Source organism: Delphinus delphis, chromosome 15 (assembly GCF_949987515.2).
Source record: "Delphinus delphis chromosome 15, mDelDel1.2, whole genome shotgun sequence".
Lineage (NCBI taxonomy): Eukaryota > Metazoa > Chordata > Mammalia > Artiodactyla > Delphinidae > Delphinus > Delphinus delphis.
Window position 1 is genome coordinate 61,998,154 of NC_082697.1, and position 23,310 is coordinate 62,021,463.

At 45.5% G+C, this 23,310-nt stretch overlaps 2 protein-coding genes across 2 annotated transcripts in view; one reads left to right on the forward strand and one right to left on the reverse strand.

Annotated features, from left to right (window-relative positions):
• ABCC6 (ATP binding cassette subfamily C member 6) overlaps positions 1-4,560 on the reverse strand; it is a 57,391-nt gene extending 52,831 nt beyond the window's left edge. The window contains exons 1-4 of the mRNA XM_060031812.1: positions 4,432-4,560; positions 3,378-3,560; positions 1,816-1,941; positions 1,534-1,662 (exon numbers count right to left, since the gene is read on the reverse strand). Of these exons, the coding sequence (XP_059887795.1) occupies positions 1,534-1,662; positions 1,816-1,941; positions 3,378-3,560; positions 4,432-4,467 (474 nt within the window). The 5' untranslated portion in view covers positions 4,468-4,560. The remainder of the gene's footprint in view (positions 1-1,533; positions 1,663-1,815; positions 1,942-3,377; positions 3,561-4,431) is intronic.
• Positions 4,561-7,266: 2,706 nt separating this feature from the next.
• LOC132438034 (BOS complex subunit NOMO1) overlaps positions 7,267-23,310 on the forward strand; it is a 53,585-nt gene continuing 37,541 nt past the window's right edge. Inside the window, exons 1-9 of the mRNA XM_060031813.1 lie at positions 7,267-7,498; positions 10,561-10,650; positions 12,372-12,417; positions 15,327-15,427; positions 16,120-16,226; positions 18,392-18,464; positions 20,299-20,451; positions 21,560-21,697; positions 22,027-22,116. Coding sequence (XP_059887796.1) covers positions 7,334-7,498; positions 10,561-10,650; positions 12,372-12,417; positions 15,327-15,427; positions 16,120-16,226; positions 18,392-18,464; positions 20,299-20,451; positions 21,560-21,697; positions 22,027-22,116 — 963 coding nt within the window. The 5' untranslated portion in view covers positions 7,267-7,333. The remainder of the gene's footprint in view (positions 7,499-10,560; positions 10,651-12,371; positions 12,418-15,326; positions 15,428-16,119; positions 16,227-18,391; positions 18,465-20,298; positions 20,452-21,559; positions 21,698-22,026; positions 22,117-23,310) is intronic.

The window sequence follows — 23,310 nt, forward strand, 5'->3', positions numbered from 1 at the left end:
GGACACGCAGGCTCAACAGCCACGGCTCACGGGCCCAGCCGCTCCGCGGCATGTGGGATCTTCCCAGACCGGGGCACAAACCCGTGTCCCCTGCATCGGCAGGCAGACTCTCAACCACTGCGCCACCAGGGAAGCCCTCTGCCTTCTACTTTGACGAGCAGGACAGAGTAACCATTTGGCTCTTGAAATGATGACCAGCAGCCTCTGATTGGTTTCCTTATCCGACGTCCTGGGTGAGTGCGCCAGCTATGCAAGTGGTTGTCAATTGGGGAGATTTTGCCCCCAGGGGACATTTGCCATTGTCTGTAGACACAGGTTACCATAATGGGGTGGTACTACTGGCATCTAGTGGGTGGAGGCCAGGGATGCTGTGCAACATCCTACAGTGCACAGGACACCTCCCCCCGCCCCCACCCAAAAGAGAATTATGTAAAGGGTGCTGAGGTTGAGAAACCCTTGTTGAGGTTATATATTTTTCTCTGTGCAGATCATGCCCCCTAACATGGAAACGCTGCCTCCCAGGTAGGGAAACAAATATGGGTGAGTGTGCAAAATGAGTGTGTAAATATGGGTGCATGGGAGCATGGGTGAGGGTGAGAATAGGTGAGAATGAGGGGAAACGTGCAGGTACATGGAGTCAGAGTGAGTGCAGGTGTGTGCTGGAGGAGGCCATCCAGAGGTCGTGACTGCTGGCTGACCTGTGAGCTGGACCCAGCAATTGGAGGCTCCTCCCCCCTCCCCTGTCCTTGAAATGTGCATTGTGGCCACACTGTTCCTGCACTAGGAACTACTTCAAGGATGCAGCCTTTCCGTGAAAGAGCAATGTGTTGATGAGACCCTCTGGACAGTACATGTGACTGAACCCTGTTAAATCTTCTAAAAACTGTTAAGATTCTGGCAGGTGGGTGCAGAGATCAACTTCTCTTGCATCACCCAAGACAAGCCTCGTAGGTAAGTTCCCTTGCTCGTTAAAATCGTCACCTACTGATCTGCAGTGGCTGCCTCTTTCTTTGGTCTCTCCAGGCCCTCCGTGTATGGGGCCGGCTTCTAATTTCACCCGGGAACCCCTGAGGTTTCAAACCAACAGTGTTTCAATGCCTACGCAGTGTGTGTGAGTGTGTGCATGTGGGACATTTGTGCCTGAGTCCTGTAGGAGCTTGAAGGCATAGCCACACCTGGGTGGCAGTAAGTGTGAGTGGACGTGTGCAGGCGAGTGTGTGTGTGTCTGTGCGTTTGTGTGTGATGTTTCAGAGTCTGTGGTTGTGTGATGCGTGAATGGGTTCATACAAGTGTGTGCAAGTGAAGTGTGTGACTTGAGTGTGTAAGACAATGGGAATTTGTGTTGCTAAAAAGGTATGGGATGATGGGAACTTCGATGTGAAATGTGTTTGTGTGTCACTTGAGTTTAAGCACTTGTGGTGTGTGTGTCTCTGTGTAGAGAGTAAGCCATGGGTGGAAAGGCGAGGAGGAAGGATGGGACCCAAGGCCTGAAACTGCCCTACTGGTTCCCAGGTGGCCCAGGCCCCCACTTACCCCTTGTGAGGCCTGCTGGGCGGTGCTGGTGGCTGGGAAGAGAAAGCAGAGCAGCCAGTACCCAAAGAGCACCCCGGACGCCTGGACCCCCTTCTTCCTCTCAGTGTGGATCAGGAACACGGCGAAGCTCTGGATCAGAGAGTCAGGTGGGAGGTGGACAGAGGCAGGGAAGGGTGGGGGAAGAGAGGGTAGAGAAGGAGCCCCGCTTTGCCCCATGCCCTCCACCAGGGCACGAAAAGCAGCAGCTAGGGACAAGCCAGCATGTCTGGGGATGTCATTTACCATTGTGGTGAGCCACACGGTGGGGTGTATGAGGAACTCTAGGGCCTGGGGTGTTCCCTGCTGGATTCTCCAAAGAGTCACAGACACGCTGGAGGTGCACAGGATTATGAGGGCGAAGCCAAGCACCTGGGGAAACAAATTTGGATAAGGCTGGTGGGAGGCTGGGAAGAAAGATGGCAGCCAACTGGACAGTGTCCCCACATCCAATTGGACAGTGGCTCTGGATGGGGCACTGTAACGTACCAATGTGATCATTAAACAGTGCTGACGTGAAAGAAAAAGTTGTAAGGGGTGATGCAGTTCAATCTTGACCTGTAACTGTCATATAAATAATGCACCACAAGGGCCCAAGCCAACTCGGTGGTTTCCAAAATGCCAGCGGCGCTCCCATAATGCACGGGAGGATGCTTTAGGGATGAAGGAACAGCATGAAATGAAATTTACTCTCTAGGTGAAAAAGTTATACCCTCTTTAAGTCTCTTTCCCTCCCTACTATTAAATCAAGGAGGAACTCTCTGTTGGGACTGATATGTCTCCAGGCCTGCTCTAAGACACATTGGTCTCTCTTTTGAACAAGAGAAATCAAGAAAGTGGGCAGACCTGGGCACACTGGAGAAACTATTGAACATTTCAGTTAGTCTCAAGCAGGGGTCAAACTACCACCTGCAGGCTGAGTTTGGCCTCCTGCCTGTTTTTGTATCACCTCTGAGCTAAGAATGGTTTTGACATTTTTCAATCACTGAACAAGACTTTAAAAAGTCTAATATGTCATGACATGTGAAAATTATATGAAATGCAAATTTTAGTGACTATAAATAAACTTTTATTGAAACACGGTCACATCTATTTGTTTACCGTTGTCTGTGGCTGCTGCAAGAACAGAATTGAGTAGTGGGGACAGAGACCACATGATCCTCAAAGCCTCAGACATGTACTATCTGGCCCTTTAAGGAAGAGTGTGCCAACCCTGGATAGGTGGTGGGCAACAGGTCAAAAATTTACAAGGTGGTATGGGAATAAATGAACCTTGGAGGGCATTCTTGTAGAAGTCTGGAAAACGGGAGGATGAGCAGAAAAGCTCACACTTGCAATGCCAGTGTTTTTCTAACACTGTCAAATAAATACATAACAATTTTAAGAACTGTTCTTTAGTACCGCCAGTGGGGAAACACAAAAATCAATGCATAGCTGTTAAACATTTAAAAGGTTCATCCTAGCATGGCCCTAGAATCACCTTGTGTATCCCAGGAGTGTACACTGCACACTTTGGGGAATGCTGGGCTGTGATGGCCATAAACTGGATGTGTGGGTGTCTGGGGCTGTGTTTGTGGATATATGGTTTTTATTATTACCAGATCTGTTTGGGAGAATCTATTCCACTGAGTTTCCCTCTGTAGCCTCTGGAGTATTGCTCTGTTTGATTAACAGGGTCCCTTCTTGTCCCCACACTGTGTGCTCCTTGATAGAAGAAGTGCCTACTTTGGGGTCTCTGCCAGGTTCCAGCCTGTTTCCCCCGACCCCCTACCATTGTCTGGTTACAGGCTCCCAGGGGCAGTGGCTACCATTTTGGCCTTGAAGAGGCGGGACATCTGGAGGTAGCCCTTGTCATGGCGGTGGATGTAGAGGAGGTAGATGGGGCCAAGGACCCAGAGGTACATGGGGGGCACCCAGACCCCTGCTGTTTTCAGGAAGCACAGGCTCAGCAGGCGGTCAGCGGCGGGCTGGGGCTCCGTCTGGTTCCAGACCTGAGGGAACACCAGGGTGACTCTTATGATGGTACAACACAGGGATCCCAAACTCACCTGCTTAGGGGGCCAGGCAACTCTTTGGACCCCTAACATTTACATGAAAATGTGCTAAGCACTCTTTAGAGTACTTCATAATTCTCAACTTCTTTAGCCCTAACCCCAATCTTATGAAGTAGATGCAGTCATACTGATTTTGCAGATGAGGCAGCTGAGGCCCAGAGAGGCTGAGTAAGTTGGCTGATGTCACCCAGTTGGACAGTGGTGGTGCTGGGATCTGAACAAAGGCAGTCCGGTCCTAGAATCTGGGAGACCTGGGCTCTCTGATGAGTGTTGGGCACAGACTCATAACCACTGTAGGAGGTGGGTATTACTGTCCCCATTTCATAGACCAGAAACTGAGGCACGGGCTTGGGGGGTAGGGGAACAGACTCCTTCAGGCTCACACAAATAGAAGTGGCAGAGCTGAGTCCATGCTGGCCTGTCTGAGCCCGCAGCTTGTTCTACTGGAGATCGCCATCTGTAATTCTTAACTCAGACCTTCTGCTGGCCTTTCCTTATCTGAGAAGTGTGAATGTGAGTTTAGGAGACGCTGCTTTAATTCTCCCCCTACTGCATCACTGCCACCCTCCCACTAAAACCCTTTGATGAGACAGGAACCAGAGAGGGGTGGGGGGTGGGGTCTTGTAGGCCCCTTTAACAGGGCTGGGTTCTTCGGGGGACCAGCTTGGTTGAGGGGGTCGCCCCGCCCTGCGGTTAGACTGGCAGGTCTCTTCCCCTCCCGGCCGGGAGTTTGGAGGTCTCTCCCCTCCCCTGCCCAAGAGATCTCTCGAGCCCGAAAAGGAGAGTGGGGCGGGATGGAGACACTCACCTCCGGGCCCGCGCAGGGCTCGCCAGGCGCGGCCATCGGGCGCCGTGCGTCCGTCAGTCCGTCTGTCAGACTGTCGGTGGGTCCCTGGACAGCTTCCTTGGCCGCGCTCCGCCGTGCAAGGGGCGGGGATTCGAGCGCCGGGATTGCAAGGCCTCGGGCAAGGTCCGGCCGCGCGGCGGGGGTGGGGCGCAAAGGGGTGAAAGGAGGCGAGGTGGAGGGGCGCTAAGGGAGGCCCCAGCAGGCAGCGGGGGAGGGGTTCCCGGAGCCCCAGAAAGTGCAGCGGCATCCCCATATGACCCCCCTTCTCCCTGGAACAAATGTCATCGCAAGCTTCCCGAATACTGTGGACCAACAATTCCAGGAATTTATCCTGATAAGTGAACCCAACAGGTGTGCACATGTCCAACAACCGGCACGGGGGATGGGGGCACTGCCTGGTTAGTTAGAGCCGCAGTCTCCTCACCTGTGGGATGGACATTGTCTGCCTCTACGGTGGGGGGAAGATTTTAAGATGACTAACAAAGCGTCTAGCACAGTGCCAGGCACACAGTAAACGCGCAAGCGGAGTTAGCTCTTATTAGCATTACTAGTATTATTTCATCCCTAGGTTACTAAGCTGTGGTTCAAAGCGCCATTGCAGAAATATATTTAATACGGAAATATGGTTGCTGAATGCTAAGTGAAAAAAAGAGATTATAATACAAAATAGCCTGTGATATGTTTCCAAAGGAAAGAAGTATATGCTTAAATTGGGGAAAGTGGGGAAGGAAGTCAAGTCATTTACCTTCTTCCTCTGGGTCTTAAAGCAAGGTGTGTCCCCAGCCACGAGTTCTTTTGAGAGATGACTCTATGTAACATATATGCATAGATGAAAAGATGGAAATGCTCTAAAGCAGTGGTCATGGGAATCCTAATTTTCCTTTTTCCTTGCATTCCCTTTTCTATTTTCTTTCCTTCTGCAATGAGCATGTATTCCTTTCAAAATAGGAAGGGAAGACTCAGCTTTTTCAGACCGACAAGCACAGGTGCTCAGTTTGAGTGAAGAATTCAAATCCTTTGCGCTCTCCATGCTGCCCTGTTACTTCTTGTCTTCTTTTTTGTGCCTCCGGCAGGGCTTCCACAGCATGGGTTCCCTGGCCTTTTCCCCTTTCCTTTTCTGAGTTTCTCCAGCCCTGGCCTGGGGCCTAGGCAGTATGCCTTCAGCTGTCCTCCTGCCTGGGAGTTCTGGAAGAGCAGGGACGCAGAAACTCAAGGATCTGTCTTGAGGCTGAGTGTGGATGGTCTGCTGTTTACATTCAGATCACGTCTGTTTATTTGAGGTGGTTTTGGTGGAGGCTGATGGAAATTATGGGGAGGCTTGAGCCCCCTCTCCCTGAAACCCCCGCTGCAGTTGGCATTGCCACAGTCCTAGTGCTTTATTTCTTTGTATACCTGAAGATGAATTTGAGGGGAATGGTGAAAGTTTGAGGGAGAATGGTTAGGAAGGCAGGAAGAACACAGAGGAAATCAGTAGGTGAGCCAAGAACAGAACTCGGGCATCCCAAAGCCTGCTTTCCAGCTCTCTGAACAACACATGGCTGTGTGCCGAGCCCTAGATAAGTCCCTTTCCCTCTCTGGGCCTTGGTTTACCATTCTGTAAGATAAGAGGATTCCATAGGCCAGCATTTCCTAATCGATGGCTTTCACCCGCCTGGTAATTTGCTAAGACAAACCAGGGATTTATGTTAGGGACAGTAAAGGGCATCTGTTTCCATTGTAATGATAAATAATGAACCTCAGAAAATAAAACCATTATTTAAATAGTTTCTCTTTATAATTGAACAGTTGAGAATCTCACTGTATTTGTAGTGAGAATGCAGAGTGAGAAGCAGAAATCTGATGCGCTCATGATTGAAATCCTCAGTGGGTGTATCGTTGCATTGTAGCCAGTGTGAAGGTTTTGACAATTGTGTAGTTTAAAATCATTGTGATTCATAATTGTATTATATTGCTTGAGTTTTAGCCACAATGGCAAATTTCAGTGGGAAATCTTCTCTCTTACCTCATCATTTAGAAACAAAGTATTAAAAACTATCAAAGTAAAGCACTTGATGTTTTCAGGAATAAAATGGAAGACTTTCAAATATCAGGTCAGAAAAGCAATTTTTGTCTATTTTGATGTGGTGACTTGTAGTTCATCTACACTATGTTATACACTCAGTCTTAGGACAAAATATAACGTGCTGATTTTTGAACTTATTTGCAGACAAATCATGCATCGTCTCACGGAGCTAGTTCAAAGTAAATCAAACTGCATGCATCTCTTGCTTACTGGGGGAAAACCCTCAAAGTTTGTTTCTATACAAATGTAATTAGAGCTGGGATTAAATAAAATTTAAATACCTTTTAACTATTATGCTGAACTTAAATGACATGTTTTTCTTTTAAAAAAAAAAACTAATTCATCATTTATCACGGAAAAATACATCAGTTGACACAAATCCCTAAAAGGGGTTTGAGATTATACTTGTGAAATTTACCGTCAAAAAGATTTGGGAAAGTTGTTGGATACTTCGATCAACAGTCTCTCGTCCTTTCCAGTTTCAGTGCTACTGAATTCCAAAGTAGGGTTTAGCTTTGTAGTTTATGACTGTATGCACACACCTTGCAACTGCACCTGCCAGACGGTGCGCGGAGTCCTCCAGGCCTCCAGAGGGCACAAATGGTCTCGTTTTGTTGCTGAGCATGCGCCATAATTCTTTTGCCTGGGGGAGTGGGCGTGGGGCCGGATCGCGCACGCGCGGCCGAGTCGGGGCGGGGACTGGGCTGTCAGCCGCCAGCGGAGGAGGAAGCCGCGGTCCGCGTGCGGTTTGAGGGGCGGGACCTGGAGGCCTGCGGAGGGTCTGGCAGCAGAGGCAGGGCCATGCGGGAGCGCCGGCGCGTGGGGCCGCCGGGGTCGGTGGTGGTGGTCGCCACCGTGATGCTGCTGCTGAGCGGCGTGGGGCCGGCGCGCGGCTCCGAGGACATCGTGGTGGGCTGCGGGGGCTTCGTCAAGTCGGACGTGGAGATCAACTACTCGCTCATCGAGGTGAGCGCCCGCCCCGCGGCCCAGAGCTCGCTGTGTGACCCCGGGCCAATCGCTCAACCTCTCTGAGCCGCGGTGGCCTCGCTTCTGACACCAGGCAGTTGCCACCAGCCCCCCACTCTGGGAGTCCTTTCCTTTTTAAAGGCGCCGCTCTCCGCGGGTCTCCACTATCTCCTCCCCAGTCGCGCTGGAGTGGGGGTTCTTATCTTGGGGTCAGCTACGGAGTGGGGGCGGGGTCGGGGCCCCGAAGGTATGTGCACATGGGTGTGAGGGACATTTTTGGTGACGATGATGGTGGTCTAAAACTTTTATTAGGTCACGCAAAACTAAGGATCCTGCAAATCAAGACCCCAGATTCTTCAAAACCTGAACTCCAGATCCGCAGAATCCAGGCCCCAGATCTCTTAAAACCCAGTCTCAGCAGGACCCAGACCCCTTAGGACTGATACCCCAGATGCTCAAACTCCCAGGAACCCAGACTTCCTGAAACTCAGATTTCTGAAACCTATATTCCAGAACCTAGAGACAGCAAGTCTTACCCACACAACAGAGAGTCCCTGCAAAGTTCTAATCCACTGCTCCTCCAACCACCCTGGGGAGCTTTTAAAGAGCATGGATTCCCATCCCAGAGATCCTGACCCAGTAGATCTCTCTTGGCATCTCTGGGGCTGGGAAACTGTATTTTTAATTTCCCTGGTTTCTCCCATGGGACCCCTTTTCCTCTGAAAATGGAGAGTTGTCAGCTGCCTGTACTGGGTAGTTGTTGGAATTACGCTAGAGATTTGTGCAGAAGTCTTTTTATTAAGTTGCAAAGCCCTGTTCAGTTAGATGATTATTAGCCTAGTGGAATTATGACCCAGAAAGCTTGTGAGAAGAAGGGAGATAGATAGAGGTAGGGATAGAAAGTCACTTGCAGGACAGATGGAGGGAGGGCTGGCCTCTGTTTCAGGAGGTTACTGATGATGGGGCAGAAAAGGGAATTTGAGAGAGAAAAAAGGAAGTGGCTGAAAAAGAGAAGGGAGAGGGGACTAAGACCCCAAAGGCTGTCTGTCTGAAAGCACATTGAGCTGCTTCTGTGCTGGTAGCTGGATGGCTGCAAGGGTTGGACCATTGTGTTCTACAAAGTAGGTTACTGAGGATTGGGGGAGGGGTAGGAAGTAGATTCCCATCCCACTAGCTCTTTGACCTGGCCTTGCTCCAAGTCCCAATTTTTATTCCTGTAAGATGGTGTTGGGTGAGAGGCAGCAGAACCCAGCATCATGTATTTTCTGAAGAAGTTAATCAATCGTCACCTTCAAGATGATTGGTCTTAAGAAGTCAGGCGTTTAATGAATCTACCCACTGACAGTGGCAGGGCTCCTAGGATCTCTGGGTGCCCATGCCACCTCCTGGGTTGTGGGCACAGGACATTCCAGAAGCCGCCTGGAAAGGCTTTGCAACTTGTAGTTTCCTGGGGCTCCAGGAGGGAAGTGAAGGCAGTAAGGGGCACTCCCACCCCACACACTAATAGTGACCTTGAGAGCAGAGGGCAGGTTTTGTGACCTGGTATGAAATGTGTTCCCTGAGCCCTAGGGCTGCCTGTCCAGGTGGTCTGAGACACTCATCCTTTCTTAATTTCCGATTGTGAAATGAGGTGTTTCATACGTGTAATGTATATTGCCATTCTGTACCCTGACCTGTGCTTTATGAAAGAAATGTAAGTAAGATATTTCACAATCATTTCTTGATTGTGTTTTCTGTGTCCCAGTAAAACTACCTTCACTCTTCTCCAGCTCTCTTCCCTTCTGGGTGTTTTTCCATCATATTCATTCAGTCAGTAACTGTTGAGTGAGCCCCGGCATGTGCAAAAGCCTTGTGTCTGGTGGGGATATTCAGTTCAGTGAACAGAGCAGACAGAAATCCCTAAAAAAGAAAAACTATATTGGTTGCTAATTCTTTAACAATCAGGAGATTTCACATTAAAAACTGCATTCCTGATTTCTCTGGAAAACCAGCTGATCTTTGGGCTGCAAAACTTGGCTTGGGTTAAGTAGCGATCTGTCTCTCTTTAGGTGAATGCCCCTTGATAGGACTTCCATGGCCCCTCTGGACAGCTGGATTTTCAGTCCCTGCTTTCAGTGCATGCATCTGAATTTCTTTATGGCCTGTGAACAAGTTTGAGTATTTATTGAATACTTACACTAAATAAGACACTGACCCAGGCGCCATGGAATGTAAGCCGTGGTCACCGCCCACGGGGAGCTTGCAGTCTGTACGTAATTTCACTGTGTTCCTTTCCTAAGTGCGCGCGTTCTGAGTCTGCTGCTTTATACATCTTCTTAGCTGGTGTGACCCAATTCTGTTATCATAGTTACAGATTATTAACATTAAAAGTTTCTAGATGGATGTTACTCCAAGCATTGGGACTCTTTGGGGTAAATAATACAGATCCCTGGCCCTCACCTCAGACCTTCTATTTTAGAAACAGACGTGGGGCTCAGAAATTGCATTTTTTTTAAGGTACTTTACAAAAAATTGAAGTATAGTTGATTTACAGTGTTGTGTTTAGTTCCTGGTGTACAACAAAGTGATTCAGTTATACATATATATATATTCTTTTTCATATTCTTTTCCATTAAGGTTTATTACAGGATATTGAAAATAGATCCCTGTGCTATACAGTAGGACCTGTTTTTTATCCATTCTATATATAATAGCTTGCATCTGCTAGCCCCAAACTTCCAATCCAACCCGCCCCAGGAATTGCATTTTAACAAGACCCTTACTAACAGCAAACTTTGAAAATTTGTTTTAGACCCAGAAACAACGTAGAGACAGACACTAAAATAAACTGAAAAACATTGAAAAAAATGACTTTGGGAGATAGTTTCTAACCTGAAAAATATCAAATCACATTATTTTGGGGATACTTGTCTTATTTCCCTCTGTCCTAATGCCTAGTGTTAGTAGCTTCATATGGTGGGTCCTCAGCAAATGCAGTTTGACTGAATGCATTCAGGTGCATTATATGTAGCTAATTCTCAACAGTGATATTATGACTTCTCTTTTCTTTCCTTCCTTTCTAGATAAAGTTGTACACCAAGCATGGGACTTTGAAATACCAGACAGACTGTGCCCCTAACAATGGTTACTTTATGATCCCCTTGTATGATAAGGTAAGAGGGGAGAGTACTTTAGTCTTTTATGATGGGAAGTTGTCAGTGTGACCCACAGGGCTGCGCTAACTAGGAGAGTGGCTTTCCTACATGTGCAAATACTCATGTTTTGTAAGTTGTAAGTGGAGTATGGTAATTCTGGCCAAATTCTGGCCAAGCTTATGAACTGGTTTGATTGAATGCAGTGATTCTCAATGTCTCCAGGGACATTTGGCAACGTCTGGAGACATTTTTGGCCCTTACAACCGTAAGGGAGGGAGAGTGGTGCAGTTATCTCGTCAGTGGAGGCCAGGAATGGAGCTAAACATCCTGCCATGCTATACGGGACAGACCAAATGTCACCAGTGCCAAGGCTGAGAAACCCTGATCTAATAGAACCCTTTACTTGCAAGCAGCTTAAAATATTGTTAAAAAGAATTATATAAGTAATATGTGAATTCATGAGCTTTGTGAAAAAAATCAAGGTGTTTAGAAGTATATGAAGTAAATTTTATCTTTTATCCCTCAAAACCCCCTCCCTCTGTAGTGATAACCTCTGATAAAAGTTTCAGTGTGTATCCTAGCAGATGGCTTTCTCTGTATTTAGAGTTATACAGATATCCACGAATATACATGCATGGACATATATGCAGATACACAAACACATGTGCACATATATGGGTATCCATGCATACCCATTCTCCCACCCCTCATTCTCCCCACATTTCAACTTTTTATTTGGAAACATAGATTCACAGGAAGTTGCAAAAGTAGTTAATATACTGTGTAGTTTTGCTTTTGATTAAAAAAAAATACAAATGGACTCAAACACTAGGCATTGTTCTGCAATGTGATTTTTTTTTCCCTGTGGTGATGTTTTGGCACACTTTGGACATCAGCATGTATGGACCTTCCTTTTTTTTTGCAGTACGCAGGCCCCTCACTGTTGTGGCCTCTCCCATTGAGGAGCACAGGCTCCGGACGCGCAGGCTCAGCGGCCATGGCTCACGGGCCCAGCTGCTCCGCGGCATGTGGGATCTTTCCAGACGGGGGCACGAACCCATGTCCCTGGCATTGGCAGGCAGACTCTCAGCCACTGCGCCACCAGGGAAGCCCTGGACCTTCCTTTTAACGGCTGCACGCATGTCAGAGGCAGGCCAAACTAATTTATTCCCAATTTCTCTATAGACACAGAGGCTTTTTCCCAGTTTTTAAAATTATTACTAACCACACAGCAATAAATATTCTTGAACTTACATCTTTATGCACAATACATAAGATTGATTTCTAGAGGTAGACTAGTTGGGTCTTGAAATCTGTTTTTGTTTTTCTTTTTAAACTGTTAAAACATTCTCAAGGAACCCTTCACTCAAGGGTGTATGTAAAATCTAGTTTTAAGAAATGACTTTAGTTCCTGAAGATCTGGCTGACACTGGCAACCTTAGTCATATGAGGGGTTAACAGGAGACTGGATTAATAGAATGTAATCAGAAGACCAAGAGCACTGAATACAGAGTCTTTGTAACTCTTTGATGGGTTAAATGGGAGATTCGGGGGTTGAGATTGCAGCACATGAAGGGAATCAAGAGCTCACTACCATTTACAAGTACAAAGTTTATGATTGGAATTCCATTTCAGGTGTGAAAATTCTAGATAATAGGCTAGCACTGAACTAAATTAAACTAGTTGAATAGTCATCAGTTCTTAGTCCTTTGCAGTGATTTTTTTTTTTCTCCTTGTAGGGAGATTTCATTCTGAAGATTGAGCCTCCTCTAGGGTGGAGTTTTGGTAAGTTAACAAATAACCAGGTATACTCTGTAAAGGATTAGGTTATATGCTGAATATTAATTTAAATTGACAGAACGCATAGATTGTTAAAATATTAAGGATTCCTTTCTAGTGTGGAAGAGGGTTTTTTTGTGTTTTTTTTTAACCGCCTTGCCCCTATTACTTTAGAGTAGATTGGATTTACTTTAGACCTGCTTTAAGATTTTCTGTCACGTTTCTTACAGTTGGCATCTTTTCTTGTACCCCTCAGAAAACTCCACCTTAGCAGCTTCGTTCATTAAGTGTCAGTAGAACTTGATGAATATAGAGGTCAGGAGTGGGGACTTGGTTCCTCTTCCAGGACAGCTTCTTTCTTAGCCCCCTCAGTGTTTTGTTTTGTTTTTTGTTGTTTTTTTTTTTTTCCCCTCAGTGTTTTAAAAAAATTTTTTTCAGTGAATTAATGGCAACATTAAACATTGTGAGACTTGACATAAAAATCCAGATTTACTTCTCTTAAGAGATCAGAAGATCTGACAACCTTGGGCCTTACCAGCTCTGTGACGACCTTGGACGAGTTACTTCCGCTGGGTTGGCGTCCGTCTTCTCACTAGGGGTCAGGAGAGTAGTAGTACCCGCCTCACAGGCTACTGGAGGATTAATGGACCAGTGTAGTTATGTGTTCAGAATCGCTGGCACATAATTGGCAATTAATTAGTAAACACTTAAAAGCAGTCTTTCCGCACACATACAAACAAAAGCTCCAGACTTTCCTGAGGTGACTGTCTTTTAGCAAAGTCAGAGGAGTTGGAGTGGGCTGGATCAGAAGAAGGGGTCCTGCTGTGACGTGGCTGGTGTTTTTGGAGAGCAGAGCCTTGACGTTTCGGTAGAGGGTGTGTGACCCCAGTTCTGTAGCTTGTGGGGAGACGTGGAGGGCCCAGTTGTTCCTACCAGGCCTGCCTGTGAGTTAGAGGGGGAAGAACTGAGTCCCTGCTGTCACAGTGGCAGCGACAGCCAACTCGCATCTGGGCGACAAGCTCTTTCTCAGTTCACGGCCGGGAGTGCCTGGCTGGTGCGGTCCAGAAAAGTGGAGGGGAGTCAAAGCCAACCCACGGCCAGAGAGACGACAAATAGGCCAGAGAGGTCACAGATCGGTGGTTTGCACGAGTGTTTTGTTTGAATCCCCTCCCTTCTTGTCAGTTCTTTTTCTTTAATAAGTTTTTAAATTAAATTATAGCATACTTTCCGAAAATTGTACTCATCACAGGGATATCAGGCGATGAATTTTCACAAAACGAACACACTCACGTAACCACCACTTAGATGACAAGACAGAACCTGACCAGCACCCAGAAGTGCCCCATCCCAGGCACTTGCTAATCGCGCCGCCCGACCTAAAATTATAGATTATTTTGTCTGTTTTGAACTTCATGTAAATAGAATCGCACAGGGTACATATTTGTGCCTGGTTTCTCTCTCTTGACAATTTTCACAGAATTCGTCCTTATTATGTGTTGTTATGTGTTAGTATATTAGTTCATTCTACTGCTGTGTGAATATCAAATGATTTACCCCCTCTACTGTTGGTGGACATTTGGGTTGCGCCCCAGTTTTGGCCACTAGGAGCAGTGCTCCTGCGAACATCCTTGTACATATCTTGTGGTGCACACATGTCTACATTTCTGTTGAGTATATACCCGGGTGGAATTGCTGGGCGATAGACTTTTTACATGTTCAGCCCTAGTAGAGATTGCCGGACAGCCAAGGTTGATGTCGCAGAACTTTGCTCTACCAGCCGTGTGTAAGAGTTCAGACCTCCACATCCTCTGGCTGTCAGTCTCTTTCATCTTAGCTGTCCTGGTGGTGGAGTGGTGGCCTCGCACTGTGCTTTTGATTTGCATTTCCTGATGGTCCATGAGATTGAGCACTTTTTCATATGTTTCCTGGCCATTTGGATATCGTCTTTTTGTGAGCTGCCTGTTCAAGGTTTTGTCCATTTTTCACTGGTGCTTTCCCCTGTGTATGTGCGTCATTCTTCATTTTACCAGAAATTCTCTTGACTGGTTCAGTTTTTCCTCTGCTTCTCACTTCACAGTCTTCCGAACCTTTTAAAAACTCAACTTTAACCCCTATTATAATGAACTCTTCAGTTTTTTTTTAAATTTGACTTAGTTGCTAATATTGAAAAATCAGGACACGGCACATAAAATCCAGATTTCCAGTTGTTCTTGAGAAGGTGGAAGCTTGGGCAGCGCTGGGTCACGTGGCAGTAGTTGGTAGAAGCTGTCCCCCTTTTTCCATTTGCTGCAGTCCGCACCTGGCCAGTCTGCTGACTTCTAATCCACCGGGTTACTATGGACATTGGAGTTTACAGTCCTGGTATAATGTGGCCGAACTCCTGTACTTGGTCAGGAGACAGATGCGGAGCCAGACTTTTGGGGTTGAATTTGGGCTCTGTCCCTCACAAGCTCTGTGATTTTAGGAGATTCTTTAACCTTCCTGTGCCCCACTTTACACCTCAATCGGCTGCAGATGTTACTACCTACCTCTAAGATAGTTGTCAGGATTAAGTGTACTTAGCTCAGTGCCTGGTCTCTGGTGGGCGTTCAGTAATAAAACTCTTTGGCACTCACTGGATTTTCCATGGGACTCTGAGATACAGCTCAGCTGCAAGACTGTTACAAAAGTATATTACACCGTAAACTCTGGTTCCCTTTGGGGTGGGGGAGTGGGTGTCAGGATGTAGGGGTGGGAAGGAGACTTTTCCCTGTGTACCTCCTTGTGCCTTCGGATTTCAAGCCATGTAAGTGGCTCAAAAGTGCATACAGTTAAACAGTTCAATGTGTTTTACGCAGACAGTTTCATCCTGTCGCAGAACTCAGCTTGCTCTTGTGTCCTGTACCCTGTTCCCCCCTCCCCCTGTCATTGGGCAGAGCCAACCACCGTGGAGCTCTACGTGGATGGTGTGAGCGACATCTGCACGAAGGGCGGGGACGTCAACTTCGTGTTCACGGGCTTCTCCGTGAATGGAAAGGTTTGGCATTTGTCACATTTGCTCTGTGGTACATACTGGGTCTTCTCTTACCTTTAAAAAAGCAAGATGTTTTTAAACTGGGGGCTTTGAGCCCACAAGGGACCCACAGATAAGCTTCAAGAGGGCCTGGGAGCTCAATGAAATTGCATGTAAAACATAGAGGGTGTTTTTAGGGGCCGGGTCTAGGTTGCTGGTCACTCCCCTGTCCGAGTATAGATACCAGGATGGCTTTTTAGAGGGACAGGTTCTCGGGGGAGAGTTCCCCCTCCCTGCACCCAGCACCGTGGCTGAGATGTGCATATTTATTGCCTTCCTTTTCTTCATGGTGGGTTTATTCTCCTTTCCCTTGACCCTGAGAGTGAGGGCCTTTGGTCTCGGCTTTTTGTGTGGGTTTCTTGTTAGAGATGGGGACCCTGGGTATTTATTCTTTTGCAGTGGTTTGTAAAATAATTGTGCATCTTTAATTGAAGGTGTCTTAGAGCCAATGAAACAAAGTGTCATTTTACTGTTGCTGTTCCCTCTCCCTGTCCCCAAGCCTCCCTGGGAAGGGTATCCACAATCTCTACCATCTTTTCCAAGGAAACTTGACCCAAAGAAGGTCATGGGCTTCGTGTGGGGAGCAGGATGGACCGTGCGGCTGGGAGGAGGACGTTGCTGCTGGGTGGCTCCTAACTCCTCCGTCTCCACGGCAGGTTCTCAGCAAAGGGCAGCCCCTGGGGCCCGCAGGAGTTCAGGTGTCTCTGAGAAACACAGGCACAGAAGCAAAGATCCAGTCCACAGTCACACAGCCTGGCGGAAAGTGAGTCATGCATGTTACGCCCTGCCCCGAGGCTAGAGCCGGGCCCTGATGTGGGGGGAGCTTTGGATTTAGGGAGACCTGCGTTCAAATCCTGTTTCGGCCTCTTAACTTCAGTCGGGTTCCTGCCCCTCAGGGCCTCAAGTTCCTCATCTGTAAAATGGAAGTCATTTGACCCATTACATCTAGCGTTGATGCAATGATTAAATATGAGATAAATAAAGCACCTGCTGCAGGGCCTGGCACATGGTAGCCCTTCATTTACTGGTTGGGACTGGCTCTGGAGCCCCACAGCCTGGGTTTGAATCCTGGTTCCCCCATTTGCTAGCTGTCTGCCCCGGAGCAAGTTACTTAACGCCTCTGTGCCTTGGTTTCCTCATTTATAAATGAGGATAATCATGGAACCTACCTCTTAAGGTTATTGAGAAGATTAAATTACGATATTATCGTTTCAAGCTGTCTGGCATAGAATATGTGCTTAAGAACTTAGCTCAATACAGATTAGCTCAATTACAATTTTTAAAAATCATTTTATCGGGCTTCCCTGGTGGCGCAGTGGTTGAGAGTCCGCCTGCCGATGCAGGGGACACGGGTTCGTACCCTGGTCCGGGAAGATCCCACATGCCGCGGAGCGGCTGGGCCCGTGAGCCATGGCTGCTGAGCCTGCGCGTCCAGAGCGCGTCCAGAGCCTGTGCTCCGCGACGGGAGAGGCTGCAGCAGTGAGAGGCCCGCGTACCGCAAAAAAAAAAAAATCATTTTATCACTATTACATCACAGTCATTTTGTAGTTGGAACTAATGACTATTTAATTAACCTTGCTGAGTCATATTTAAAGCATTTATGTAATGGATTTATATCGTTGAGTTGTAAATGTTAATAGATATGCCAAGATTAATATCAGAATAGTTCCACCTGATAATGTTGGAAGCATGCAAATCACCACTGACTACTTCAATACACAAATATGACTAAACTGCAGAATAGAAGTTTGTAATGAGTCTGTCAAGTACATCATCCAATTTTTAAATGATGATTGTTGAAATTATATTTCAGTTTTGAAAAATACTTATTGATGCCTCTCCAACCCCCTCCCCTGATCTGTAGAGGATCAGAGGAGGGGGTTGAATGTGGGACTTGCATTTTTTCTAGTTTCAGTAATTTGCTGCTGACCGTGCTGGGAAAAGTGACTTGAACTTTCCAAATCACTTTCCAAATCTCTTTCCTGTGCGCTAACTAAACTGACAGTAACGTGCAGAACCGGGATGCTATGAACGTGAGGTAGAGGCTGAATCTTACCCAGGCCAAAATCCAGTGGCAGTGTCAACTCTTTTGTAGCAAATTGATTTCCAAGCTCTATCCAGTTATTACAGGCAACATTGGATGTAATAAAATACCACCACAGAAGAAGAAATTGCATGAAATTTTTGGAGTTCATATTGCTGGAATTAGCCCTTTCATGGTCTGATGCTTTGCAAATCTAAAGGGCTAAATGTGTCAGAATCCTGGTAGTGGTGCTTCCATCCTCAGCTCATCCCACTCTGGTCTTGGTGTGTTCACAGCTGCTAGAATAATCTTTGTCAGCTTCTGGTTTCATCACAGTTGCTTTGTGCAAGAACCCAGATTGGCTTCTATTCGTGTCTGATAACAGGTCTTAATAAACTCTGGGGTAGGAGTCAAGCTCATTTTCACCTGCCCTCCCCTAATGCTTAGTGTCATCTTGTGTAAGCGTCCGTCTCAGCTTATTGGGTCTGTCCTCTGTTCTTTATCCACCTCTCGTCCATTCCCACTTCTTCTGCTTTGGATGCTTCCCTTCTCTCCTGTTCATGCCTCTCACTCTGTCAACACACACTTGAATGTTCTGTGACTGATCCTTGCTGAACCACAGGGACTGGTTTTTAGGCCAGAAATTTCTGGGGTTAAGGGAAGCATGAGCCTTCCTTCCCATTAGCACACGAACCCCTCTCCTTGCACACAGCCAGTGCCCAATAAGTGTTGTCTGATGAGGATTTGTACAGCGAAGGATTGAATTTCATTTATGCTCATTTAACTGGCTAAGGGCAAGTTCGTGATAACTCAAACATTATTTTCTTATGCTTCCAGTAGTTGTCCTAAAATTATAAGTGCTCGAGTTGTTGGCAGAAAGTGAAGTGGTATTTTGTACTTCTCAGGTTTGCGTTTTTTAAAGTTCTTCCTGGAGATTATGAAATCCTTGCAACTCATCCAACCTGGCCATTGAAAGAGGTGAGCATTTATTTCAGTTATGCCGATGGCCATGCCAACAGTGTGCTGGTTTGGGGACAAATGTAGAGGTTTTCAATTCTAGGTATGAAATGATTTTATGGTTCTTCTAGAAGTCGATGGAAAAAAACAATGGTGCTGCTGATTAGTTTGGTGGTACTTATACAGGAAAACTCCCTCCATGTAGCAGATGTTGCTTATATTGGTTTCAGTTTTAGGTAACAACATTGTCATCCTGCTGTGAAATTGGTCTGTTATTAACTGTAGCTATTTTAAGCCAAGTCAACACCAGAAGGACCCGATGAGATTATTTTATTGTTCTTTTTTTAGTCTGTAATAGCAATCTATAAATATACTTAACAATTTAGAAACTCTTGTACATGTGCCCAAGGAGAATGTATAAGAATGTTTATTGCAGCTTTGTTTGTAGTAACAGAATACTATAAACAACCTAAATGTCCATTAAGAGGAGAATGGATTGTGGTTTCATCACACAGCAGAATTCTGTATGTCAGCAATAATGAATGAACCAGAGCTATGCATATCAATATGACTGTGCTTAAAAGCATAAAGTTGAAGGGAAAAGGCAAATTGCTGAAGGATAAGGAAATATGATACCATTTATATAGTCATTAAAAACACTTATGATAATACCACTTACGGATACATTCACATGTAGAAAATTGTAAAGACGTGAGTGGGAATGGCAAACAGTATATTCATTATGGTACTGATGTTTGTAGAGGGAGGGAGGAAGGGGACGTGGGCATCTGCAAGGGTCTAGAATTGTGTTTCTTCTCTTTTATTCTTTAGCTGGTTGGAACTTATATAGGTGTTCTTTGGTATAGATCCCTATATCTATTTTTTGTTTGACTGAAATAGTTTATAACAAAAGATCAAAAAAGGAAGAAAAATACTAAGCGAGGTTCTGTAATAACGTGAAGAAACAAATTGAAGTTAAGACTTAAAGAACATTTTGACAGGCTTAGTTTTTATATTAGTTTTGAGGCTGCGTCTCCTTTTTTTGCTAAAGAAGCATCAATATTTCAGTTTTTACCTTGTAAGTTTTACGCATTTATAATTGATGATATAGTTTCACACCTAGATATGTCTGTATTCTTTTTATGACTTTGTTTTCAGGATTTTTCTCTTCTGGGCAACATTGAAAAATGTTTCATTTGAAACTCCATAGCTTACACATTATAAATAGAATACATTTTAAGGTTTGCATTGTCTGTTAATTTTATACATAAAGGAATTTGAGTTTATTCATGTAAAATTGTGTTTTAAAGTAAAGCAGGCTGTTAAAAGTCAGGATAATGGCTGCCCTTTGGGGGAGTAGTGACTGGAAATGAGCATGAGGGGAGCTTCTAGGGTGCTGGTTCTGTTCTGTGTCTGGGTGTTGGATGCATGGTGAGTTTGGGAAAATCACTGTGCTGGACGCTGAGACTGTGTGCAGTGTTCCCCGTGTGAATTATACTTTGACAAAGAGCTTAAAAATACACACATACATACCATTAAACATGGAAAAAAATAAAGCATGTTCATTAAAAAAATTGGAACATACAGAAGAGCATAAAGGAGCGGAAGTGGAAAATCTGGAAGGTGGAAAACTGTAAAAGAGGTAAATTGTTACCATCTAGACGAAATCACCATCATCTCCATTTTGCCACAGTTCCCTTCACTTCATTTTGCGAATTAAAAAACAGTTGTTATGGTACTACACGTGCAATTTTGTATGTTGCTTCCCCCCAGTTAATATTTTAGTGTCAGCATGTCCTCGTGTTGTTAAACGCTTTGTGTTTATTCTTTTGGAAGTTGACATCTTCTCTTGTAGGCGAGCACCACTGTACGAGTAACGACCTCCAACGCCAATGCCGCGGGCCCCCTCATAGTGGCTGGCTACAACGTGTCTGGCTCTGTCCGCAGTGACGGGGAACCCATGAAAGGGGTGAAGTTTCTTCTCTTCTCTTCTTTAGTAACCAAAGAGGTAAGCAAAGAAGAGTGAAGAACAAGAGAGATTGTGGGCAGGGCTGGGGGCACGGGGGATCACAGACTAAGAATACACGGTTTCAAATGCAGGTCAGTTTCAGACTAGAAGACAAACGTACGGTTACCAAAGGGGAAAGCGGGAGGTGGGGAGGGATAAATTAGGAGCTTGGGATTAACAGATAAACACACCACTACATATAAAATAGATAAACAGCAAGGTTCTACTGTGTAGCACAGGGCACTATATTCAATATCTTGTAATAAGCTATAATGGTGAAAGAATCTGAAAAAGAATATATATATGTGTAACTGAATCACTTTGCTGTACACCAGAAACTAACTCAACATTGTAAACCAACTATACTTCAATTTAAAAAAAATTAAATAAAAAATAAAATGCAGGTCAAGGTTGATTTATAGTTTCAGCATTTAAGAACCTTGTGTTTCTCTGTTGACTCACAAGAAATTGAATGTCTGCACTGGGAGGCAGTGGAATTCAGTGGAAAGTGCACTGGCTTTGAAATCAAACAGACCCAAGTTCAGACAAATCCCAGCTCTGCCGCTGACCAGCTGTGTGAACTTGGGCCACTCCGGTTTCTTACCTGGAGGATGGTGACCATTTTTAACTTTTCAAACTTGAATGTAAAGATTTTATAATCTACTATGTCCTCTGCTCTGTCCTAGGTTTCAGAAACATATATTTTGTGAAATAAAACTTATACAAGTATTTTTTTAATTAATTTATTTATTTATGGCTGTGTTGGGTCTTCGTTTCTGTGCGAGGGCTTTCTCTAGTTGTGGCAAGTGGGGGCCACTCTTCATCGCGATGCGCGGGCCTCTCACTATCGCGGCCTCTCTTGTTGCAGAGCACAGGCTCCAGATGCGCAGGCTCAGTAATTGTGGCTCACGGGCCCAGTTGCTCCGTGGCATGTGGGATCTTCCCAGACCAGGGCTCAAACCCGTGTCACCTGCATTGGCAGACAGATTCTCAACCACTGGGCCACCAGGGAAGCCCCTACAAGTATTTTTAAAGCATGATTATTTGATAATAATCAGAACATGTAAGTGGAAAAGGAAGTCATTTTGAGTTTTTTCTCCTGGCCTAGGATGTCCTGGGCTGCAACATCTCCCCAGTGCCTGGATTCCAACCCCAAGACGAGAGTCTGGTGTATTTGTGCCACACGGTCTCCAAAGAAGACGGCTCCTTCTCCTTCTCTTCGTTGCCGAGTGGAGGCTATACTGTGGTGAGTGAAGCCGACTTCCGTTCTGTTTATGTTTGGGACACATATCAACGGGAAAAGTCAGTGCCATTTGGATATCAAAGGACTGAATGGTTGGCCTGCAGTTCCATAAACATTTTATTTAGCAGTTACTGAAGATGTAACTGTCCCCTCAGTAACAGCTGGGAATAGTGCAAGTCTTTCTCTTGCACAAATCTGAAACAGTTATGATTAATAGTGTCTCTTTGCCTGCTTTGAACCCCTAGTTATTTGTGGGCTGCTGGATTGAGTGTTAATATTGATGGTTGAATCATGTTATTGGCTCTTGGTAATTAACCGACTTTTTCTTCCAGATTCCATTCTATAGAGGGGAGAGGATTACCTTTGACGTTGCTCCTTCTAGACTTGACTTTACAGTGGAACATGACAGCCTGAAAATTGAGGTAAGGCCTCTCTGTTGGAGTTCCCATCCCTGGGCACAGGTGTTGCAAATGTGTTAAAAAAAAAATCAGTTTATCTAGAAGTACTGTTGGAAAAAACAGAATGTTGTACTCTCTTCCACTTCATTCTGGGATCCACTAGATCCTTCACCTCTCTCACATAATGTCTTTATCTTAGAGAATCAGAGCCCTATTTACATCTACTTCATTCAATGAAATATATTTACCAAGTGTCAATGACATATATTTTAGGTACTATTCTAGCGCTGGGCATATAGCAGTGACCCAAAGAGGCAAAAGTTCCTGTTTTTGTGGAATTCATGTTCTAATGGCAGAAAGAGACAATATACTTACAAATAAGTAAATAAGAAAGTATATGAGAAAGTCTTTGTTCTTTAGAAACATAAAGCAAGAAAGGAGATTATATAGTTTCAAGGTTAAGATAGGGTTGAGGTCTCATAGGTTGTTCTTGGGAAGGCCTTAGGGTGAAGGTGACTTTTGAGTAACAACCTGAAGGGGAAGAGGCAACGAACTGTACTTACATCTGTGGGAAGAGTGTTTAAGACAGGGAATGGCAGGTGCAAAGGTCCTGAGGCAGGAGTGTGGCCAGAAGGTTTAGGGAACCCCAGAAAGGCCAGGGTGGCTGGAATGGAGCAAGTGAAGAAGGGAGGAAGAGGAGAGAGTGTCAGAGAGATGGTCGGGTAGGTTGTGCAGGTCCTGGTGGGCCATTCTGGGTAACAGTTGGCACCACTGAAAGGTTCTGAGCAGAAGAAGAGGTGTGTCCCCTCCAGCTGCCATGTTGAGAAGAGTCTGCAGGGGGCAAGGTGGAAGTGAGGGACCAGTTGAATAGGTGAGAGCTGATAGAGCCCGCAGTGGAATGACAGGTGGGGTGATGGATGGGGTGATACAGGCCCTAAAATAGATGGTAAATGTGTTTTTCATCATAGTTCTATCTTTAATTACAGACGTAGAAAATGGTTACTGTAGAAAATTTGCTAGATAGAGCAGATCCCCAAAGAAAACAGCAGTCTTTCATAAGTGGACCACCCAGTGTTACAGTTATTGAAAAAATTAAATTTAATCGTTTTATTTTAATGTTACATTAGAAAGTACTGTGTTAAAGTAGCTTAAACTGGTGGGAGCTAGCTTTTAGGTCACATTCTCAGTGGGGTTCTCACTCTGCCTTTTAAGATTCAG